The 21,224-nt window shown below is 43.3% G+C and overlaps 3 protein-coding genes across 4 annotated transcripts; 1 reads left to right on the plus strand and 2 right to left on the minus strand.

Annotated features, from left to right (window-relative positions):
• The first annotated feature begins 959 nt into the window (after nucleotides 1-959).
• LOC123103326 (GDSL esterase/lipase At2g04570) lies at nucleotides 960-2,808 on the plus strand. The gene is made up of 2 exons (XM_044524868.1): nucleotides 960-2,026; nucleotides 2,436-2,808. Exons 1-2 carry the CDS (start codon nucleotides 1,147-1,149, stop codon nucleotides 2,627-2,629), a joined length of 1,074 nt encoding a protein of 357 aa, XP_044380803.1. The 5' UTR covers nucleotides 960-1,146; the 3' UTR covers nucleotides 2,630-2,808.
• Nucleotides 2,809-4,402: 1,594 nt separating this feature from the next.
• Nucleotides 4,403-7,166, minus strand: LOC123106903 (uncharacterized). The gene is made up of 2 exons (XM_044528939.1): nucleotides 6,773-7,166; nucleotides 4,403-4,778 (listed from the first exon to the last, which is right to left on the minus strand). The coding sequence occupies exons 1-2, from the start codon at nucleotides 6,938-6,940 to the stop codon at nucleotides 4,647-4,649; spliced, it is 300 nt and encodes a 99-aa protein (XP_044384874.1). The 5' UTR covers nucleotides 6,941-7,166; the 3' UTR covers nucleotides 4,403-4,646.
• A 2,842-nt stretch (nucleotides 7,167-10,008) lies between these two features.
• Nucleotides 10,009-20,375, minus strand: LOC123103327 (tropinone reductase-like 3). 2 transcript variants are annotated; one of them, XM_044524870.1, is made up of 6 exons: nucleotides 20,115-20,375; nucleotides 19,914-20,030; nucleotides 18,393-18,527; nucleotides 18,178-18,303; nucleotides 16,308-16,409; nucleotides 10,009-10,474 (listed from the first exon to the last, which is right to left on the minus strand). In XM_044524870.1, the coding sequence occupies exons 1-6, from the start codon at nucleotides 20,244-20,246 to the stop codon at nucleotides 10,325-10,327; spliced, it is 762 nt and encodes a 253-aa protein (XP_044380805.1). In that variant the 5' UTR covers nucleotides 20,247-20,375; the 3' UTR covers nucleotides 10,009-10,324. The 2 variants fall into 2 exon arrangements, with proteins under 2 accessions (XP_044380805.1, XP_044380806.1); XM_044524871.1 differs by lacking the exon at nucleotides 16,308-16,409.
• Nucleotides 20,376-21,224: the final 849 nt, after the last annotated feature.

A 21,224-nucleotide genomic window follows, 5' to 3' on the forward strand; every position in this document is an offset into this window, starting at 1 on the left:
ATGACACATAGTTAATAAGGAGAGAGGTATTTAAAGTAACATAATATGTTACTGTAACATAGCGCTTCCCGAGAAAGTATGAGTCTATAAGGTAATAAATGTAGTCATCTATGACACTACTACTCCCTATTTCCATCTATATAGGGTCTAATGCGTTTTTCAAGGCTAACTTTGACCAAATATTAGAGCTATAATATATGACATGCAATTTACACAAAGCACACCGTTAAATTCGTGTGTGAAAGGAGCTTTCAATGATATAATTTTCACATTGTGCATGTCATGTACTATTAATCATGTCAATAGTCAAAGGCGGTCTTAAAAAATGCATTAGGCCCTATATAGATGGAAAGAGGAAGTATTATGTTACTTTGCACTATGGAGGTAGTAACTTAGGGCCTGTTTGGTTTTAATAAGTCACCCGATTTATAAGTCAGGTGACTTAAAACTAATGACTTATAAGTCACGTCTGTTTGGTTGTCACCTGATTTATAAGTCACCTGACACATCTTTCCACATCAATCAACATCATGCAGGTGGTGGGACCCACGCAAAAAGAGGTAACTTATAAGTTTTAAGTTGGGATGGAGCAATTTATGACTTATAAGTTGGGTAACTTATACGTCAGGTTTGTTTGGCAAAATAAGTTACTTTTTTTACTTTTCGACTTATAAGTTGGTGACTTATTTGGAACCAAACAGGCCCTTAGACTAGTGTTATATGCGTGACACTACTATAAGTTACTCCCCACTGTGACCATCATGAAGGCAAGCCACGCACAGAGGAACGTGCGATTTTAATGCGGTCCGAATTAATTAAGCGCCTCACATGCAGCTGAACCTATCGAGCTCCTCAAGGCCTGAAAACGGCCCATCGCTCTCGGGGGCGTTGCCACATCGGGCGTGGCATCGCCCGCATACACCACGCCACCACAGTCTCAGTGCCACTATATATACATGCTGTCGCCGGCGATACGTAGAGCAGCCAGTTAGTCAGGCGGCGTTACAGTACGTCCATTCGGCGCCTTAATCTCGTGACGACACAGACACCAACCTCCTGTCCTGCACCAAACGCTCGCAACAAGAGAAAGAAAGATCGTTCGTTCGTTTCCAACGAGATTGATCGGCCTGTCTAGTCTAGCCATCAATGTCGTCGCTCCACAGGTGCCTGCCGTGGCTGATCCTCCTCCTGGTGCTCCGCGACGGCGGCGGGGGGACGGCGGTGGCGGCTGCCGGGAAGGTGCCGGCGATCATCGTGTTCGGCGACTCCTCGGTGGACACGGGCAACAACAACTTCATCCCGACCATCGCGCGGAGCAACTTCTGGCCCTACGGGCTCGACTTCGCGGACGGCCACCCCACGGGCCGCTTCTCCAACGGCCGCCTCGCCACCGACTTCATCTCGGAGGCCTTCGGCCTGCCGGCCTCCATCCCGGCCTACCTCGACACCACGCTCACCATCGACGACCTCGCCGCGGGCGTCTCCTTCGCGTCCGCCTCCACCGGCCTCGACAACGCCACCGCCGGCATCCTGTCCGTGATCACCATGGCGGAGCAGCTCGAGTACTTCAAGGAGTACAAGCTGCGGCTGAAGCTGGCCAAGGGCGACGCGCGCGGCGAGGAGATCATCCGCGAGGCGCTCTACATCTGGAGCATCGGCACCAACGACTTCATCGAGAACTACTACAACCTGCCGGAGCGCCGGATGCAGTACACGGCGGCGGAGTACGAGGCGTACCTGCTGGGGCTCGCCGAGTCGTCCATCCGCGCCGTGCACGCGCTCGGCGGCAGGAAGATGGACTTCACGGGGCTCACGCCCATGGGCTGCCTCCCCGCCGAGCGCATGGGCAACCGCGGCGACCCCGGGCAGTGCAACGAGGAGTACAACGCCGTCGCCCGGAGCTTCAACGCCAAGCTGAAGCAGGCCGTCGTCCCCAAGCTCAACAAGGAGCTCCCCGGCCTCCACCTCGTCTACGCCGACACCTACGACGTCCTCGACGCCGTCGTCAGGAAGCCGGCCGACTACGGTACGTGCGCAGTTCGCGTGGCCATGCATGCACAGCCGATCAACTCCGGCATGCATGGCCGTGGCCGAGCTCGCTTTTCTGAGTTGGTAGGATGCATTCATGCCCTGCGCTCAATCGTTCGATCGTTTCGATTGATGGTGCACAGCACTGCACCACTGCAACGGGAAGCACGGCATGGGCGCCACATGCCGTGTCTCCTGTTGCATGCACCACCTCCAGTTGCACGCACAGTGCGTGGCATCATCATGCATTGAATTAACGTCCGTTCAGACTTTTGTTTCTCTCTCTGTACACATTCTTAGACTCTTAGTAGTAGTCCCTTTCACATTCCTGACTAGTTATGCAGTGACTTTACCTGTCCAAATTTATTCAATTTCTGATGATGATGATGATGATGATGATCTTGCAGGTTTTGAGCACGCAGAGCGAGGGTGCTGCGGGACGGGGATGTTCGAGGCCGGCTACTTCTGCAGCCTGAGCACCTCGCTGCTATGTACGAACCCCAACAAGTACGTCTTCTTCGACGCCATCCATCCCACGGAGAGGATGTACAATATGCTTGCCGATAAAGTCATGAACACCACGCTTCATGTATTTCTCTGAATTTCAGTTCGGTTTTCTCGGTTGAGAAGACAATATATGGAGGGATGACCGTATATGTTGTGTGTGCGTGTTTATGCTCTATGAAAACGATACATCATGTTACACTGATCCATGGCGATCGACCATGTGTACATGTAGTACGCAATGGACTGTAAATGAAAGCTTTTGTTAGTTTTGTACTCCCTCCGTTTCTAAATATTTGTCTTTCTAAAGATTTTAACAAATGACTACATACGAAGCAAAATGAGTGAACCTACACTCTAAAATATGTCTACATACATCCGTATATCGTAACCATTTGAAATGTCTAGAAAGACAATATTTGGGAACGGAGGAAATATAATGTTATTTTTTTTTGCAAGATAGTTTTATAATGTTATTTTAGACAGCTTTATAATATAAGATGATCCGAGGAAGATATGAGTTTATGTGCTGTGGACAAGAAAAAACAGTAGTCAAGTCCATATAAATATGGTAGTGAGTTTTTGGTGTGATGCTGCTGCTCACATCTTACTCCGTTCGGTGAAAAGTGTACATTTGGCTTTGAAATTTGTCCACAAAAAAGTCTACTTTAAAGTAGAAAAAAATATTTCTCTCTTATCACACGGTAATCAAGACCAATAACATTCTACGCATGATCTTCTTAACTTTTACATGTATTTAGCTCATTGGGGTTGGATAATTAAATAGGAGAAAGATGGTGGCTGGCACTTTTTCAATGTATTTTTTACTTCACTTCATAATTTATCTTAATTTTTTATATGTACATTTTTCACCGGACGGAGTATTTACCAAACAATTCTAAGACTTTCTTAAAAAAAACAATTCTCAGACTTCAGCCTGGCTTTGGAATAACCGCAGCCTACCATTTTATCCCCAAGAAAAAAAAAATCGTAGTGAGTTGATGATTGCTGCCAAAAGCGTCTAGTTGAACTACTCAAACTTGAACCTGCAAGGTGTTCTCTTTCTTCCTTTTGGCAGAATCTCTACCGATAATGTTTTGTTCATACAAAAAATTCCACACACACTATTTATTTAGAGAAACAAGGTGTTTCCTTTCTTTCTTTTGGCAGTTTGTATTCTCTTTATAAACCTTTACTTCCAACAAATTTGCTCATATCAACAATTTCGCACACTGCCTAGAGAAATTAGTAGTGCTATCATTATGGTCAATGAATTCTATTTATTCACAAAGATATTTTTGATTGCCAATAAATTTTGTTTATGAACATAGGACTTACATGTCTGCACAAGGATGTCACGTTTTTTTCTACATCTAGCATAGCATCACCTGCTTAGGGCATCTCCAACAGTCGTGAGATAGGTGTTGGTAAATTTGCCACCTAGAACATAGTGATGATGTGGCATGTATTAAATGTGAAGAGAGAGCAAAGTTGTATGTAGATTAACCAACAACCTTTTCACAAGCTCCAAGGTGAAATAGAGAGCAATCACATTTATTGTCTCACCATCTATTGGATAGCTTGAATACAATTCATTAGAGTAGTTGTATGATAGCTTGTTGGTTGATGACATAGATATTTTACCAACAAGACTAACATACAACATATTGGAGATGCCCTTAAGCGTACCATCACCCCATTCACTCTGGGTAGTAGCAAAGTTAAGGAGGCCCTGAGCGTATATCTTCTAATGAGACTTAATGAAGTACCCTAGTTGTTAGGGACGACAGCTCGACTGCTCACGTACAAAAGCAAAAGAAAGAGAAAGCTATCATCATTAAACTCCACTTGCCGGGCAGATAGGAATATCTAACCAACAATTTCAGGCCTTGCATTCAATAACCGCCTTCCAAATTCAGTTCAAGTTCAATACACAATATGCCAAGAGAGACAGGAAGCAACTATGTGGTACTACATGTTTTTCCTTCATCTGGACACAAGCTGAAGCTACTAAAAGTTGAAAAATACACACGTACCAAAGAGGTTAGGAGGACTCATATGTTGTCTACACATCAGCCATGCATGGAGATTTTGTAAAGGACAGCTTATTATTCTTACGACTTGAAAACTTTTGGGAAATGTAGCTTGACAAGCATTGGGAGTTCCGAGAGCTCCACCTTAGACCTGCCCAACAGCACAGTTTTCAGCTTCTCATCGCAGTTTACTATGTTCCTGTTGGTCGGGTCCTGCAAATCAGAGTAATTTAATGTAAACAACTTGTAGAAATCACATATCCATATGAAAAGTAATAAGAGGGTGCTTGGATACGTATTCTTGACTAAAAGTAGTGGGACTAAAACTTGCTAGACTCACCCATGCTTGGATCCAAATACTCCCTCCGTTTTTATTTACTCCGCATATTAGAGTTGACTGAAGTCAAACTTCGTAAAGTTTGACCAAGTTTATAGAAAACAATATAGACATTTAGACATTTATCATAATAAATCTATACGATGTGAAAGTACATTTAGTAATAAATCTAATGTTGTTGATTTGTTATTGTATATCTTAATATTTTTGTATATAAACTTGGTCAAAGTTTGTAAAGCTTGACTTTGACCAAAGCTAATATGCGAACTAAGGCTGGTCACAATGGGGAGGAACTTAGGAGTAACATCACACACTCCAATACAACTTTGCTTATGTGTCACATATTTAATGAAGAGAGAGTGCTTGTGGTAACTAGCTAAGTTACCGGAACATCACACACTCCAAGAAACAATGAGTCTATAACCTAATAAATACATTGTTGCATGACACTACATAGATGTTTCTACCCACTGTGGAGGTAATAACATAGTCTAGGGAAGTGTGTAAGTTACTAGACTATGTTCTTGCCCATTGTGACCAGCCTAAATAAAAACGGAGGGAGTACTAAAGAGACTAAAATCAAGTTAATGAGCATTTATTATCCTCCAAACCCTCCAATCCAGAACTCGCCTGTGTTAAAGGAGAGGAGTTAAATGAGGAGAGAGGGGACTAATCCACATTTTAGTAGGGGTACCCCTGACTAAAACATTTTAGTCTCAAGACTAGTTTTAGCCCCTCTTTAGTCAGGGGTGCTTGGAACTTTAGCCTCTTAAAGAGACTATTTTTAGTCAGACTAAAATAAGTCCCTTGGATCCAAGCACCCTCTAAATGAATATCATGGTACATCTGACAGGGGTGAAAAGCTAACAGGTTTTCTGTTTCCTCTGAAACAAAAATTGTGCGAAACAAAGCTATGACCTTAAAATTTTAATTTATGCCTTGCCATTCACCAAGATTCAACCTGGTTTTATAGCTGAGAGCCATGAGATTTAAATACTCACTCCGTCCAATACGAAAATTTATTTCATGATGAATCTGACAGTAATGATTTGGTATTCTAGATTTTGAGAAAAAATTCTATAAATTTGGTCAAAGTTTAAAAGGTTTGACTTTAGAAAAAAATCTAGTACGCACTATATTTTGGGACAGAGGGAGTATATATTACAGCATGACAGAAGAACTCCTTCAAGAATGCAGCAGTGCCACATCTAGGCTTACAAACAACATGTCAAACTCAAGATGACTTTATTGGCGATTATCTAGTGTAAAACGGTTCTAAACAGGTACCTAAATGGAAGATGGAGCCACAACTACTTTCTGCAATGTAGCTCAAGTCCAACTGATGGCAATAATGGTGCCACCCAACTAACTGTATCACCGCATGGCCTGGATATATATGGAGAGAGATGATGTCTTCTTCTTCATGTTAGATATGAAGTCAACAAAAACAGAAGCGCCTGCTCAAACCTCAAAGAGAACAATGGACAGTTGGCCTTGAAAAGGATGTGCAGGCCTCCAGGGGAAGCAATACCCCGAAAGTAGAAACACCGACAGATCCTAGAACACTGAGCTATAGCCCAGACTTAACACTGCAGGTGGTTCTGATCCAACTAAGCCGCGGCCATTACCTGAGTTGGTCGTATGAATGTCTTATTCGGCAAATTCCTATCCTAGCTGAGTTGGATCAAATGCGTGAAGTTCACCAGCAACAAGAGAACATCTAGCTTGCTGACTAAATGGAAACGGAATTTCAAGGGCAGGTACCAAATCTTCCGTGATAACAGGGACGCTCAACTAATTCCGGGTACTAAACCTAACGTGATTAACTTCCGAGGCGACCAAACAAACAGGTGGAGCCAGAAGGATGTACCTGGAGGTTGTTGTTCTTGATGTGTGACCAGACGCCGAGGAAGAAGGAGAGGTGGGACATCTGGGACCGGCCCCCGGCGAACTCCCGCAGCGCCGTCGGCAGGTTAACCAGGTCGACCAGAGCCGCCACCTTCTTAGGGGACTCCACCGCCGCCCGCCGCAGCACCATCTCCCTCTCTCCCCCTTACGTGGTTGGTGGCTCACTCGCTGGAAGGGGGAATCGAGAGAGGGTAGGTGGAGACGGCAGCTAGGAGGCGAAGGAGAGAGGTGCACGTACGGCGGGCAGCGAGGTGGCGGGGCAGAGGCGGCTGCGCCGCGCCAGAGAGCGGACGGGGGAGCGTGGCGGCGGCGAGGCGAGCAAATGAAGATGGGTACCTTCCTCCAGTGGACGGCTGGATCGAGAGTTGGCACCGATCAGACGGTCCTTGCTCCAATTGTTTTTCTTTTTTTGCTTTTGTTCCAAACTGTTAGCAAGACGCAGGTTTAGGGGTCGACCCGCCGAAATTTTGTCAGTGCCTAAAGAGCTACTCACTCTTGGAAAAAAATTAACAACTCAATATAATGTAAATGGTGCGAAACACGATATACAAATCACTTTCAGGATGACTCTGGACATTGTACCGGCTTTCCATTATCTTCTATATCCCTCTAACATGGCATGAGACCCACATGATAATGTAGTCAGTTGAATAGGACCCGCATGGCATAATCTTGCACCATCGTCATCCGCTCTCTCTCTTTTAAGCTTCGCTCTCCGGACTTTCTTCAGTCAGAGGCAACACAACTAAGTGCAAGCTATAGTTCGAAAAGTCGGAGATTGTACCAAATTGTTTTGCTATATCTAAAATTAGAGATTCTTTTGCAAAGCGGTGGGCTGCTGCATTAGCACTCCCGCGTATAAAAACAAAGCTCAAAAGTTTTGAACCATTTCTTACATCTCCCGAGAGATATGAAAGCCCATAGACTTTTCACCCGTTACTGCTTCCCACATTTTCTTCACATTCTAAGTAGTCACATCCTTAAAACCCTCTTTCTCTTTCTCTTGCCTTAATTACTGCATCTTAACATGCCAAAAGCTTCAGCACAAGAGGTTCCGTTATACTTGCATAGGCGAGATGTAGCATGAAATCACCATCGTGGTTCCGCACCACCACTCTCGTCCTCTCCCATGCATAGAATTTACCGTGCCATCGATGTTTAGGTTGGTCAAGTCTGGTTCTAAAGGACTACACCGAGCGAGATCAGATCAATCTGCACCCTCTCCATTACATGCGAGAGGATCTCCAGTGAGCGAACAATTTCCTCGATGAGTACGTATCTCCTCGTCATGGGTATAGTTGTTCAAGCTATGTCATATGGCCCACATAAGTATTATGCATATAGTTGCCCTTCTTCGACATCAAACTAGCATCCAGAAATCTTCGGTCCAAGCATTTGGGTGCATCTTTGGTTTGCTTGATATTGAAATATGTTGTTGCTACCTCCCAAAATAGGTTTCCATGGTCGCAAGGCATCAGGCTATATATAGGGCTAGTTTGGATCGAGGCCTAACATTCATGCCTGGGAGAAAGTGAAGCCTGGCCATGGCCTAGATACATGCAAAAAATTTACCGGCCGGGCTAGCCTGGGAGCGGTACGTTTGGTTTGTGTCCACAACTAGCGTAGCAATGATTTCTCTTGTCAGTTTGTAAAAAGTTGCTGACCCACAAGAAAAAGTACGATTAGAATATCAAGCACGATCCAGGCGACCGATGGAGCACGCCTGATCCAGGCTAACGAATGTGCCTGGTCGAAAGGTGTTTCGACCAGGCTAATTACCATACTACATGCTCCAGGCCAGGCATTAGTCTGCCTCTGGAGGACATCAACCAAACAGTCTCCAGGTTGATCTCAGGCAAGCTCCAGGCCAGGCAAATCTTTCCCAGGTCTCAAACCAAACTAGCCCATAGTTTCATCCTCATGACTACACAACAGGCAGATCACCATCGTTCGGATGTGTCTTCAGTGCAGTACTATAGCTGGGCAGCATATTGTTCACCATAGGCCACCAAAACACCCAGATTTTTGGAAGCACCTAAAGCCTCCACAAAGCCTTCCACGTATGCTTTTTTCCTCGAGAACTATCAGTAGCAACACCCTCGCTACATCTCTTGTCAATGATTTATCGGTAGGCTGATTTCACCAAAAAAATCCCTGAGCTCTCCCATGCCAATCTTGGTTGTGGCATAGCCAATATAGCATCTGCATCGGGTGGGTAAAAAGACTGTCGAACGAGCTGACTATCCATGCACCCGATGCTGATAATCAGGTCGACACCAACTGAATTGAGGTCTATCACTCCGAACACATCCATCCATTTGTGCCACATTTGTATGCTCCCGTTTCAACGTCTAATCAAACCACATAGGCAAGATAGCCCACCACGTAGGCAAGGCTTCAGTTGGGCACCCCGGCATAAGGAAATTCTCCGTCAGATAGTATCTTTCTTTAAAAACCCTAACACATAGGTATGAGGATTCTCGTGTAATCTCGATCTTGCTTGGCAGGCATGGCGTTATTAAAGATTTGCATGTCCCTGAAGACTGACCCTCCTTTTGACTTGAGAGATAGCCATTTTCTCCAAATTTTGCCAATGCATTCCTCTCTTGTCCAATGACTCAACCCACCAGTACTATGATTTGGTCGTTGTAATTTCTTACAAAAATCTTTTGTGAGTTTGAAACAACTCAGAGAATAGGTCAGAAGTGCTTGAACGCTTGGACCAGACACTTGAGAACTTTAGCTGCCCATGAGATCAATTTTCACACCACCCTTGCACCTTCACCCGCGATCGCTCACTAATATGTTTAGATTGTTGTTCACTGATATCTCTCTCATAAATCATATATTTCATAAACTAATAATTACCACCTTGATTTATTTTGCAAATATGTTCTGCTGACTTGCAGGTTGAATCAAGCAAAATATAGGTTTACGAGAAAAAAACCACCAAATAGAAATTCTCAATACGTTGCCCGTTGTAACGAACTGTGTAAGTCCAAAACTTAACCCACTCCTACACTGCGCCTAGACTCAAACAATGCAGCAATAATAACTTAACAATGACAAAAAAATGAAGGCCAAATATTCCAAGTATGACTAATAGGCCGAAGCAAGAAAAACAAAAGTATAAAGACATACTGAAGACTCATTCGAAATCTGGAAGGGTGCAAGTATGAATGAGGCAGGGAGACAAAGTACAGCAATTCAACCTGCAATGTTTCATTGGCTCAAAATAATCACTAAACCGCTGAAAAACTGAAACCCCAAATAAAATGCTGCGGCATACTCTGTCACTTCACCGCAATTCCTATACATGAACACAGGTTATACAAAAATACATGTTCGGACCACAGACTATCATTCGTCCTTGCTGTATGGTGCCCCAACATCAAATTTATTACACTGCATCTTGTTTATATCTAAGCATGCTTGAAATGTTGTATACTAGACCTACTAGTATCACTATATTTATTGATCATGACACTGTAGCTGATTGACCCTCAAAACTTATCTATAGTCTTGATTGTGTTCCTCCAGCAACAACAATTGTTTCAGCTGTAATGAAGGATGAATCGTCGGATGCCAGGAAAGCGGCAGCTGAAGCCATGTCTTCCACGCTACCCAATCTCTTAAGTATGCTCCTCTCGATAAGTTCATTTCTCTGTAGAATTATTTGGTTAGGTACATATACATGCATGGAAGAAAACATACATTCAATTTACTTGGTGGTACAGCTACAGCTATTCAGACAACAATATTGTTCTGAAATAGCTTGCATTCGTAAGAACCTAATTTATGACTGAGAAGAGCAGTGCCATGTGTAAGATGACAAAAGCACTAGGATAACAGTGAACATCAAAGAAATTAAGAATCTAGAAGAACCTGGCCATTTAAAATCTAAGCAGTCTTAGAATTTATCCAGTAAATCATTCAGAAAGAACTACCGAAAGTACCAAGATGGACAATATCAAATTAATATTGCTAGATTTGTCATAAAATATATTTTTATATTGTATTTGTTTGAAACAGCATTTTTTTAAAGATCAACTTGTTACCGTACTAGAAAGACCAACTGAATGCAAGATATGAGTGAGTACTTAAAGTAAAATAAAAATAATGAATTTCTGGCAGATTGAAAGAAAAACAATGCATTAGCTAATTGAAATCGCCATATTAATAATCATATTGACCATGGCATATATAGTTACAATTGCCATCCATGAATATGTAACACATCTGATAACTAACTACCCATGATTAAGAAAGTACGAAGATCAATTTAATAACACTAATCTTTTGAAGTGGGAGATTGTGGTAAAAGTCTCACACTGGTCGAGGGTCCTTAAACTCTCAAGATAGCTTTTTGGTATGAGAAGACCCACTACAACCATACAGTGTTTCTACTTTCTGCCCATTGGATTGGTTCTCCAACTTCCCGTGATGTGTCAATGACTCGATGGCAGACCATAACAAAGCCTGCTAATTATACGGTGATAAGTGAGCAAGGAACGGGTCATCACACCATAGCCGGTCCCAAGCCCAGGTAAAGGAGGAGGGTCATGATCGAGCCAATGTCAAAACTCAACCACCCTTATGGAGATGAAACCCAGAAGTACACTGTTGGGGCATAACCATCTTAACGACGAGCCATATTGGAACCCAAGTGTGGTGTTAAATGGGCAAGCCCCCCCCCCCCCCCTCTGATGCGTCGTATCTTCATATTGATCTGGTGATAAGCGAGCACGGATCAGGTCGCACCCTTAGTGCCGCGCTACATCAACGCCCGGGTGTAGTGAAAAGCGAGCAAGGGTTTTCGCATTTGACTCGACGAATGCGAAGGGTAAGGAAGCTAGCCGAGCTTAGTAGGACCCGCATAGTAGCTAGAACGTAGGGTCCCTGACGAGCAAGCTATTGGAGTTAGTTGATACAGCCGTGAGGAGAGGTATTGATATCCTGTGCGTTCAAGAAACCAAATGGAAGGGACAAAAGGCGAAGGAGGTGAAAAGGTACCAGCTTCAAGCTGTGGTACATGGGGCAACTACAAACATAAATGGAGTAGGTATCTTTGATCAACAAGAGCTTCAAGTATGGAGTGGTAGATGCCAAGAGACAAGGGGACCGGATTATCCTGGTCAAACTGGTTGTTGGGGACTTAGTGCTCAATGTTATCAACTCAATGGCCACGTGGGTACATCTAACACAAGTTTTGAAGGGTACATGGGGGCCTTGGTTATGGCAGTAGGAATCAAGAAGGATAGGATGTCTTAAGCTTCGCTTTAGCCTACGACATCATCATAGCTAACACCCTCTTTAGAAAGAGAGAATCCCATCTAGTGACTTGTAGTGGTGGTCAACGCTCTAGCCAGATTGATTTCATCCTCTCGAGAAGAGAAATCAGGTGTGCTTTCCTAGATTGTAAGGTGATACCTGGAAAGAGTGTTGTTCCTCAACATAATCTTGTGGTGGTTGACTTTCCCTTTCAGATTCGTGTCCAGTGGGATAAGCGAGCCAAAGTCGCTAGAACGAAATGGTGGAAACTCAAAGGCGGAGGCAATTCAAGCTTTCAAGGAGAGGGCCCTTCGGAGGAAGGAGTGATGCAAGCAATATGTGGATGAAGATAGCGACTTGCGTTCGTAAGGTGGCTTTAGAGGAGTTTGGGGTGGCCAGGGAAGTAGAAGCGAAGCTAAAGATACCTGGTGGTGGAAAGATGATGTCCAAAGGCTATTAAGGACAAGAAAGATTGTTTTATACGCATACACCTGGATAGGAGTGCGGACAACATAGAGAAGTACAAGGTGGCAAAGAAGACGACATAGAGAAGTACAAGGCCAAGGGAGATTTATAAGATGGCCAAGATCGAGAGAGGAAGTCAAGGGGTATCAACCAAGTCAAATGCATACGGTGTAGATCGGCTTCTGGTGAAGAACGAGGAGAGCAAGCATAGATGGAAGAGTACTTCCACAAGCTGTTCAATGGAGATAATGAGAGCTCTACCATTGAGTTGGACGACTCCTTTGATGATACCTGAAAGTGCATGTAGCCCTAAGTGTGGTTTTGGTAATTAATGACAATCTCTATGGACTAATGCTTTCATGGAGATATATTTGAAGGAATATTCCATAGGTGGTACCTTAAGGATATTGGATGGATTCAAGGATGATTGCCATAAAGATGAAGATATGCTCTAAGCTTTGGTATTGAATGACAATTCATATGGAGCATCAAGTGCATTGTATCCTGCATGAAGAACTGTTCCATAGTGATGCATGAAGCATATTGGTTTGATTTGGGAAGAGTTCCATCAAAAGACTCACGTAGAGATCATCATGGTATCCCTCTCTGCTTACCTCGTGCCCAGGGAAATCTCTCCAGACACATCGTCCGCATGGGCCTCCTGACCTCCGTGCACACGAGGTCGAGTGTTAAACTCTCTAGATGCCCCATGCGCATGGGGTCCCTGGCCCCATGCCCACGGCCAGGGCCTAGGGTTTTACTCTTGGGGTCTCATGTCCAGTGAGGTTACCAGTTGGTCTTTGGAGATATCTATTGAAGCCATCAAGATCGATCTCAATGCGTAACCAAATATGATCAAGGTGGAGTTCATTGGAGGATATCAAAGGTTGACATATTTGAGCTTATAAGGATCAAGGACTTTAGAGAATTATTTAAGGAAGAATTCAAGTTATGGTTATAAGACAAGAACATGTTGGGTTTGTGTGTTGGGTTTTGGTTGATCAAGTCTTGAATCAAGCTACTAGAGTGAATAATTCATTGTGCCTCTCAAGAGATTGTGATAGAGCATTTAGAAGAGCAAGTGATGACCAATATGATGTCCATGGTGAAACTTGATATGGTCATGAAAGAGTCTTTGGTGATCTAGTCTTGAAGCAATGAAGTGAAATAAAAAGTTCATTGTCGCTTTCAAAAACCAAGATGGAGCATGAATAAAGATGTTAGTTGACCAAGATGAAGCTAGAAGATTATATACTAGATGGTCAATACACAAGCACAACCAATGTACCGCATGGCATCTAGTGATCTAGTGGTATGGTAAGTAATTGTGAATTGCGCTTTATGAACAATCCCATGCTATACGTTTGTTATGTCTATGTGGGTTAGGTGTTTCTCATGGGCTTTCGTCAAAAGAAAGATTTCAAGTAGCCTATGTAAGGATGACATCAAGTGGTGATGGTCATTGAGAAGTGCAAGTGCAAGATGAGCGACATCAAGTGGTGATGGTCATTGAGCGGTGCAAGATGAGCATCTGGAGATTACATGCTTTGAGGCTTGCGGTCAACCTCGTGATAATGTACATGTGAAGATGTGCTTAAGTGAAGGCTTCCCTCACTGCAATAGGGGGAAGCAATTCGAGTATCTTCACCAAGTGATTGTGGTCAAGAAAAGGATTTCAACTTGAGGCAAGCATTAACGTCCTTATCAAGCTCAAGCGGAATGCGCAAGGCAAAGATATAACTTAGCCAGATTTCCCTAGTTTTACCGGTCTCATGGTGCTTGGTGGGAGACCGGATTATAGGTTTGATAGTCGTACTATCAAGAGGGACTTTCAGGCGAGTAGCTTGATCACTTCGTATGTAAAGGGCTCAAACCTTCGCATTTTTGCATCATTCTTTATTTCTAATCTTGGGTGGTTCTCTATCTGAGGACCTTGGGCTTGTCCATAGCTTTAAAACAAGCCCAAGATCATCAAAATCGGAGTTCGTATGACAAAGTTATGCATGTTTAGGTTTCTATTGTAGGTTGTTTCTGGGTAGGCCATGCGCATGGGGTCTCCCGTGCCCACGGGCGCGGGGTGTCCAGAGAAGGTCTGTTTGAGCCAAACAGCTAGTTTTTGGAGTTGGCTAGTTAAGGGCTCTACTTCCCCATCGGTTTGGGTGCCAATCATACATATTTTTTACCACTATTTTGAGCCACAAATCACCTCTCCCGAACCCCTATCTCCCCTCTATGTGAAGGGGGGTTTGTAGATGGCTCTTGGAGCCATTTGTTGATCTCCTCCATTGATTCCCCTCTATCTCCTAATTTCTTGAGTTGCGTCTTGTGAGACTGAGAGAGTGAGTTGAGCATCTGTTGCTTGACCTAGCTTTGCATTGTTGCATTGGTTTGAGCTCCCCCATATGGTGTTCCAATTAAAATAGGACTACACCAAGGGTCAACGTTGAGCGCTTATCTTTTTGCTTTGGTGATGATGAGCTCACAATATACAAGGAGATATCCCATGGAGTATACTCTTTGCGGATAATGCGGTGCTAGTCAACGATAGTCTGAAGGGGGTTAATAATATAAAGTAAAGAGCCGCAGAAACCGACTTTGGAATCGAAAGGTTTTAGGATTAGTAGAACTGAAATTGAGTACATGAGATGCAGTTTTAGGCTTAGTAGAACTAAAACTGAGTACATGAGAAGCAGTTTCAGTACTACTAGGCATGAGGAGGAGGTTAGCTTTGATGGGCAGGTGGTACCTCAGAAGGCAACCTTTCGACATTTGGAGCCAATGTTGTAGGGGCAAGTGGTACCTCAGAAGGCAACCTTTCGACATTTGGAGCCAATGTTGTAGAGGGATGGTGATATCGATGAAGATGTGAGCCATCAAATCAAAGCTGGATGGATAAAGTGGCGGCAAGCTTCTGGTGTCCTCTGTGACAAGAGGGTGCGAGAAAAGCTAAAAGGCAGGTTCTATAGGATAGCGATTCGACATGCGATGTTGTATGGCACTGAATGTTGGCCAACTAAAAGGCGACATGTCCAGCAGTTCGGTGTAGCAGAGATGCACATGTTGAGATGGATATGTGGCCACACAAGAAAGGATTGGGTCTGAAATGATGATATACGTGTTAGAGTTGGGGTAGCACCGATTGGAGATAAGCTTGTGCAACATCGTTTGAGATGATTTGGACGTTAAACCTACAGCATGCTAATCAGTCATGCTAATTATATTTCTGTAAGAAATGAGTTGTGTTTTTTAAATCTCTTGTTCATTCTGTGTCTTAACTGTACCATTTTTCTGAGTGCTCCCTTGCTTTCAGAGATTTGACAGAGGTCATTCCATGTGTAAAGTAAAAATAGCGCCTTCACGTTTTTCAACAGTAATGTTAGTTATAATGTTATCCCATATTGGCAATAGTTGCTGCACAATTTGAACTTTTTTCAAAATATAAAGTTTATCTACTTTCTTGTTCGTAAAAAACTAATTGCAGTATAGTTGGGAAACATAATAATTCATGAGAAAATCAGTGTATTTATATGTGCAGGCTTTTGCTTTCTATGTATAAGCCTGTGTCAGCAGTACAAGGCAGCAAATGTGTGGCTAGTAATGAATCTTATTCATCAAGAAACTTTCAAAATGTACAATTGCCCTCTTGATTCACTTTTCCTTGTAAGTGATGTAGGGTCTTGCCTCTTTGTTATGAGTATGACCAACCAGATATACCAACATATACAAGAAAAGGAGCATGATGGATATCAGAAATTACTCACGATGGTCTCATTAGTTGTGAGGAAACCAGCAAAGCGTGTAGGAACAAACCCAGGAGCTATACAGTTAACACGGGTATTTGGGCCCATCTCAGTAGCAAGAGCCTGGACAAGGATACATATATGGACAGAGTCAGTGGAGAAAATTCCTCTTCAGGTGTAAAACAATGTATATCCTGACAGTTTAAGGCCTCCTTTGCTTTAGAGGAATTTCATAGGAATTCTAGAGGATAGGATTTTTATAGGATTTTTTCCTTTAAAGCCCTTTGGTTCATAGGAATGGATTCCTATTCCTACATAGGATTGGTTCCTATCCTCCACATTTCATAGGAAAATAAAAAAGAGCCTAGACTCAATGGAAAAATTCCTTTGATGTCAACCAAATGACATCTTGTTTCCTATTCCTACTCATAGGATTTGAGATACATGTCATCTCATTTCCTACAAGATTCCTATTCCTATGATAATCCTATCCTATGAACCAAAAGAGGCCTAAGGGGAAAAGCATATGTGCACTTATGGGTGACTGCATACGAACTTGAAAGTCACACTTATGCACCCTACAACAAATATCAAAAAAATGATGTGCAGCAAGCGCACATGCAAAAAGAAGTGCACAAATATTATCTTATGTGCATGGGTGCAAAAAAAAACAGAAAATTGTGCTACTTATTATTAGTCTTATTTGTTTGTATGTGCGCACTTTTTGCAAGTGCAAATGTTTTACTTGCTGCACATAATTTTTCTCAGATTTTTTTAAGATGCACAACTAGGCAATTCAAGATCATGTGCACACATGCATAAGTTGTCACATGTACATAAAATCCACAATTAACAATAAAATATGGTCACAAAGTTACAACATGAATACCCAGTGATGGGAATAAACCGCCTTGTAATACAACTTCAGCTGTCATGAAAGTTTACAATGTTCTGTTAGATGGCTATCTGGTACTCTAAACTGTAGACGTGCAACATCTGACCATATGTGTGAATGCAAGATTCATCATGCTAATCTATTAAACTCTATCGAGCTTGCGCATCAGTGCACACATTCGTAGACACTAAATTACAGTTAGGCGTTTGCCAGATGTGAATCACTGAATCTGATTAATTGTGCACTTAAAAGTATAGCTCAATTCATAAGCATGTCTGTAGTGTGTAAGGATTTGGAGGGAACCTAGAATCGAACTCGAAAACTTTCTCAAGGTGACAAGTGACAACATCCAATCGCTTATTTATAGCCACAAAATTCCAGTTCCCGGGTTTTCAAAGTGTAAATTTATGAACTTGTTATTACAAGATAATTTTGCTTAATTTGTAGGAGCATCCCCCCACCCTGTCAGTGGTAGCTTTGCTTTCAGCACATACAAGCAGCATGTCTCATCTGATGAGATAAATTTCATATAAAATCGTGGATTACCTATATATATACGCTCTCCCCTCAAGCGAGTCCATCAATTAACTTGCCTAGGACAAATATATTCCTATATACAATATATTTATCAAGATAAATAGTCCTTCCATTTTGCTATATCTATCCATGAAAGCAAGAGTCATCGTCAAAACGTCTGTCCATTCAGCGAACCAAGAGCAGTTCTTACAACGCTTCTACTCTCCACCCCTGCTTAAATGCTTTGAAGAGGTTAGGTCATAGGTGGTTCCGGTATGGTCTTTTAATAGGTTATTAAGAAGTCATTTCTCAGTAAGTCGATGCTTCCATGGTCTATGCAAAAACGTCTTACATTAAGTTACAGAGGGAGTATATCGAAATGAAGTGAGTATTAACCACACTAACACACAATTCTTTACAATTTTGATATGAATCAATACGCGTGCACTAACACAACAATCACAAAGGATTAGCATATACCTTCGTGAGACCAAAAAGGGCAGTCTTTGTAACACCATACATCGTTAAAGCTGCATCAGGATTATAGCCAGCAATTGAAGAAATTAGTATCACAGATGATCCCTTCCTCAAATGTGGTGCGGCGTCCTAACATAAGGAAAATGGGAAGTGATTACTTGTGCGACAGTTATTTATAGAACATGTAAATTAGGATTTAGAATGCAGCATTAATTCACCTGAAGTAGAAGAATAGAAGCTTTGACATTAATATCCCATAGCTTGTCAAGAACTGACTCTTTCATCTCTAGTATGCTATCCACAGAAGGATTTGCAGCGGCATTGGAGACAACAATATCAATATGTCCGAAATTCTGCAGTAACATAATTAATTTTTTGTCATGGACCAGCCCTGTACTGGGGCAGGATCGCCCTGATGTTGATGCTAAGAAAGACATAAATAGCAAGGGCGAGAGATGGAAATGAGACTGCTTTATTTTGATCTTCAGACCCTGTGGGGTTGTGTCACAAGCTGGTGCTGTGATTCAGGTCGCTATCTGTAGATCCGTGTCACATGCTGGTAACGTGATTCAGGTCAATATCTGTGAGGATGTGTCAATTTATAAAGCCTTCTACTGTAATGGTATTGCATATCAAATGAGAGTACAAATATCCGCTCCCCAATTCTTATTTCTTCTTTCTTCTTCCCCAAACTAACTCTCTTATATCCTAAATCCATGTTCTATCCACCTAAAAAAATTCCCCATTCTATCTCAGGGACATTACACCTTGGTTATTACCACAATCATTTCAATACTACCTCGCTGCAATAATCATAAGTATACATGCAGATGCAGTAAAGTATTTCAGATATGAGCACAAACTATCAGCTCGTAATTGTGGTAAGATAAAAAAAACAGTTCAGATGCACCCAAAATGAAATGCTAACCATGAACTCTTCCTACATCATTAGACGCAGAGAAATATAAGTAGGACTAAGCAGCAACAAAAATAATACAGCGATCGCCATAGTTGTGGATACACATGTACTGCTCTCCAAATGAGAGCTCTGGTTTCAAAAGAAAACAGTTTTATTCAGAATGGATACTGCTACAGCGCGACAGCCGTATCGCGCAACACCCACTGGTCCTTCCATGTTAACCACGTTTCCATCACAAACACAAACACAAACACATGGCCGCAACACGCAATCAAATGGCCAGCAGCGTGTCACATTTCAAGCCTCCAAGCTGAACATTCGCGCCCTACTGGCCCTCTTTGATTCAACTTCAGTTGGCTTCGAATCACCTGTGGATTTGCTTCACTGAAGTATACTTGGACGTGCTTCAGGCAATTACACTGAAAATGGCCCGAATCCAGCTCCAGCTTCAATGGCAAGCTGATTCCAAATAGCTGTTTGTTTCAGCTTCTGATTTTTCCTAGGAGAATCTGCTGCCTAAAGCTGAAACAAACAGGGTCGCAGAATAGCAGTTTCGCCCTCTCCTATTTTGTCTAACAGCCAACAAGAATGGTATGCAGAATTTGGTCAACATTTGGGAACAACTCACAGTCTAGTAAACCAACACCTCACCCGGGCCGAAATTCCACTGTAGAGTGCCGATCTATTTAAAATCGCAGCTCCCAAGTAACGAATCTGACAACGTTGTAACCCAAGAGCCCCAGGCCCCAGCACTGTCAAAGGAAATCTCTCACCCTACCACCACCACCACCGAACTAAGAACAGACAGCCTAAATCTCACCTTGACGGCCGTGTCGATGAGGTGCTTGCGCTGCTCGGCGTTGGAGACGTGGCAGACGGCCCCGACCACGGTGATCCCCTTTGCTCTGAGGCCCTCCACCGCCTCGTCCACGTTTTTCTGCGGCGCCAAGAAACCACTCGATCAGAGAAAGCAAACCACACGGCCGACGCAATCGAGACCCCAGGAGGGGTGTGGCTGGACCTGCTTGCGGGAGGAGATGACGACCGCGGCGCCCTCCAGGCCGAGGCGCTCGGCGATGGCGAGGCCGATGCCCTGCGTGGAAGCCGTCACGACGGCCACCTTCCCCTCCAGACGCCGGCACTTGACATCCATCGCCGGCCTCGCCGTGTTTCCTTTGCTACGCACCGCTGTCTGTTCCCGATGGAAGCGTGCGTTTATGTGAGAGAAGACGCGGCGATGGAAGCAAGGCAAGTAGAGCGGCGTGCCGCATATCCGCTTCGACCGGCGACCCGTGCGCTCGCTTATCTGGACACTGGAGCGTGGGCCCGGGCAAGGAGTAGCAAACTGTATGTCGCCAACAATTTTCATGCGTGAGTCACGCTGACAGTGTGAAAAATAATAAAATACTACTCTCTCTAGGCCTAATTACTTGTCGTAGAAATAGATAAAAATGAGTGTGTTTAGATTTTAGAACTAAAATATATTTAGATACATTTATATTCGTGACAAATAATTTCAGATGGAGTACATAGGAAACGTCTGGATCAAGCTATTCGGGTGCAATTTGTCATCCAACATCGTCCCACATTGTTTCGTGGATTAGTTTGCTTGTTTGTCTCCCTGCAAACCGAAAGCAAATTAGGAAAGCTTTGCGGGAGTCCAGACTGTTGCCACGTTGGACTCCGACACCCCCGACTCACCCAAGACCCCTTCCGGACCCCGCGCTTTCATCCTTCCCTCCTTCTTGCATCCTCTTCCTCCCTCGTTGACATCGCCGCTCTACCACCCCGGTCGCCCCGTCAAACCCTTTCCGGACCTCCGCGGTCTCCACCGCCACACCCGGTTGTCATGCCGCTAGTCCTCCGCCGCGCAGGCACCATCCGCCCTACAGGGGTCATCACGTCTGACAAGTGTTTGGTGAAATGTTCGTGCTAATTTTTTTGTCCTTTCTTTGAAGCAATGAATTCGAATATGGAGTACATATACGAGCACTTGATGAAGGAAATATGCCCTAGAGGCAATAATAAAGTTGTTATTTGTATTTCCTTATATCATGATAAATGTTTATTATTCATGCTAGAATTGTATTAATCAGAAACTTGATACATGTGTGAATACATAGACAAAACA

The sequence above is a fragment of the Triticum aestivum genome, chromosome 5A (assembly GCF_018294505.1).
Source record: "Triticum aestivum cultivar Chinese Spring chromosome 5A, IWGSC CS RefSeq v2.1, whole genome shotgun sequence".
In the NCBI taxonomy this organism is placed as follows: Eukaryota; Viridiplantae; Streptophyta; class Magnoliopsida; order Poales; family Poaceae; genus Triticum; species Triticum aestivum.

Bases quoted from the DNA above. Each gene is read 5' to 3' on its own strand.
- LOC123103326 (XM_044524868.1), top strand. From the start codon at position 1,147: ATGTCGTCGCTCCACAGGTGCCTGCCGTGGCTGATCCTCCTCCTGGTG. The intron at 2,027-2,435 runs GTACGTGCGCAG...ATGATCTTGCAG, and splicing joins CAGGAAGCCGGCCGACTACG to GTTTTGAGCACGCAGAGCGA.
- LOC123106903 (XM_044528939.1), bottom strand. From the start codon at position 6,940: ATGGTGCTGCGGCGGGCGGCGGTGGAGTCCCCTAAGAAGGTGGCGGCT. The intron at 4,779-6,772 runs GTACATCCTTCT...TCTGATTTGCAG, and splicing joins TCAAGAACAACAACCTCCAG to GACCCGACCAACAGGAACAT.
- LOC123103327 (XM_044524870.1), bottom strand. From the start codon at position 20,246: ATGGATGTCAAGTGCCGGCGTCTGGAGGGGAAGGTGGCCGTCGTGACG. The intron at 18,304-18,392 runs GTGAATTAATGC...TCCTTATGTTAG, and splicing joins CTTCTATTCTTCTACTTCAG to GACGCCGCACCACATTTGAG. The intron at 10,475-16,307 runs GTGAGTAATTTC...ATAATTCTACAG, and splicing joins TCACAACTAATGAGACCATC to AGAAATGAACTTATCGAGAG.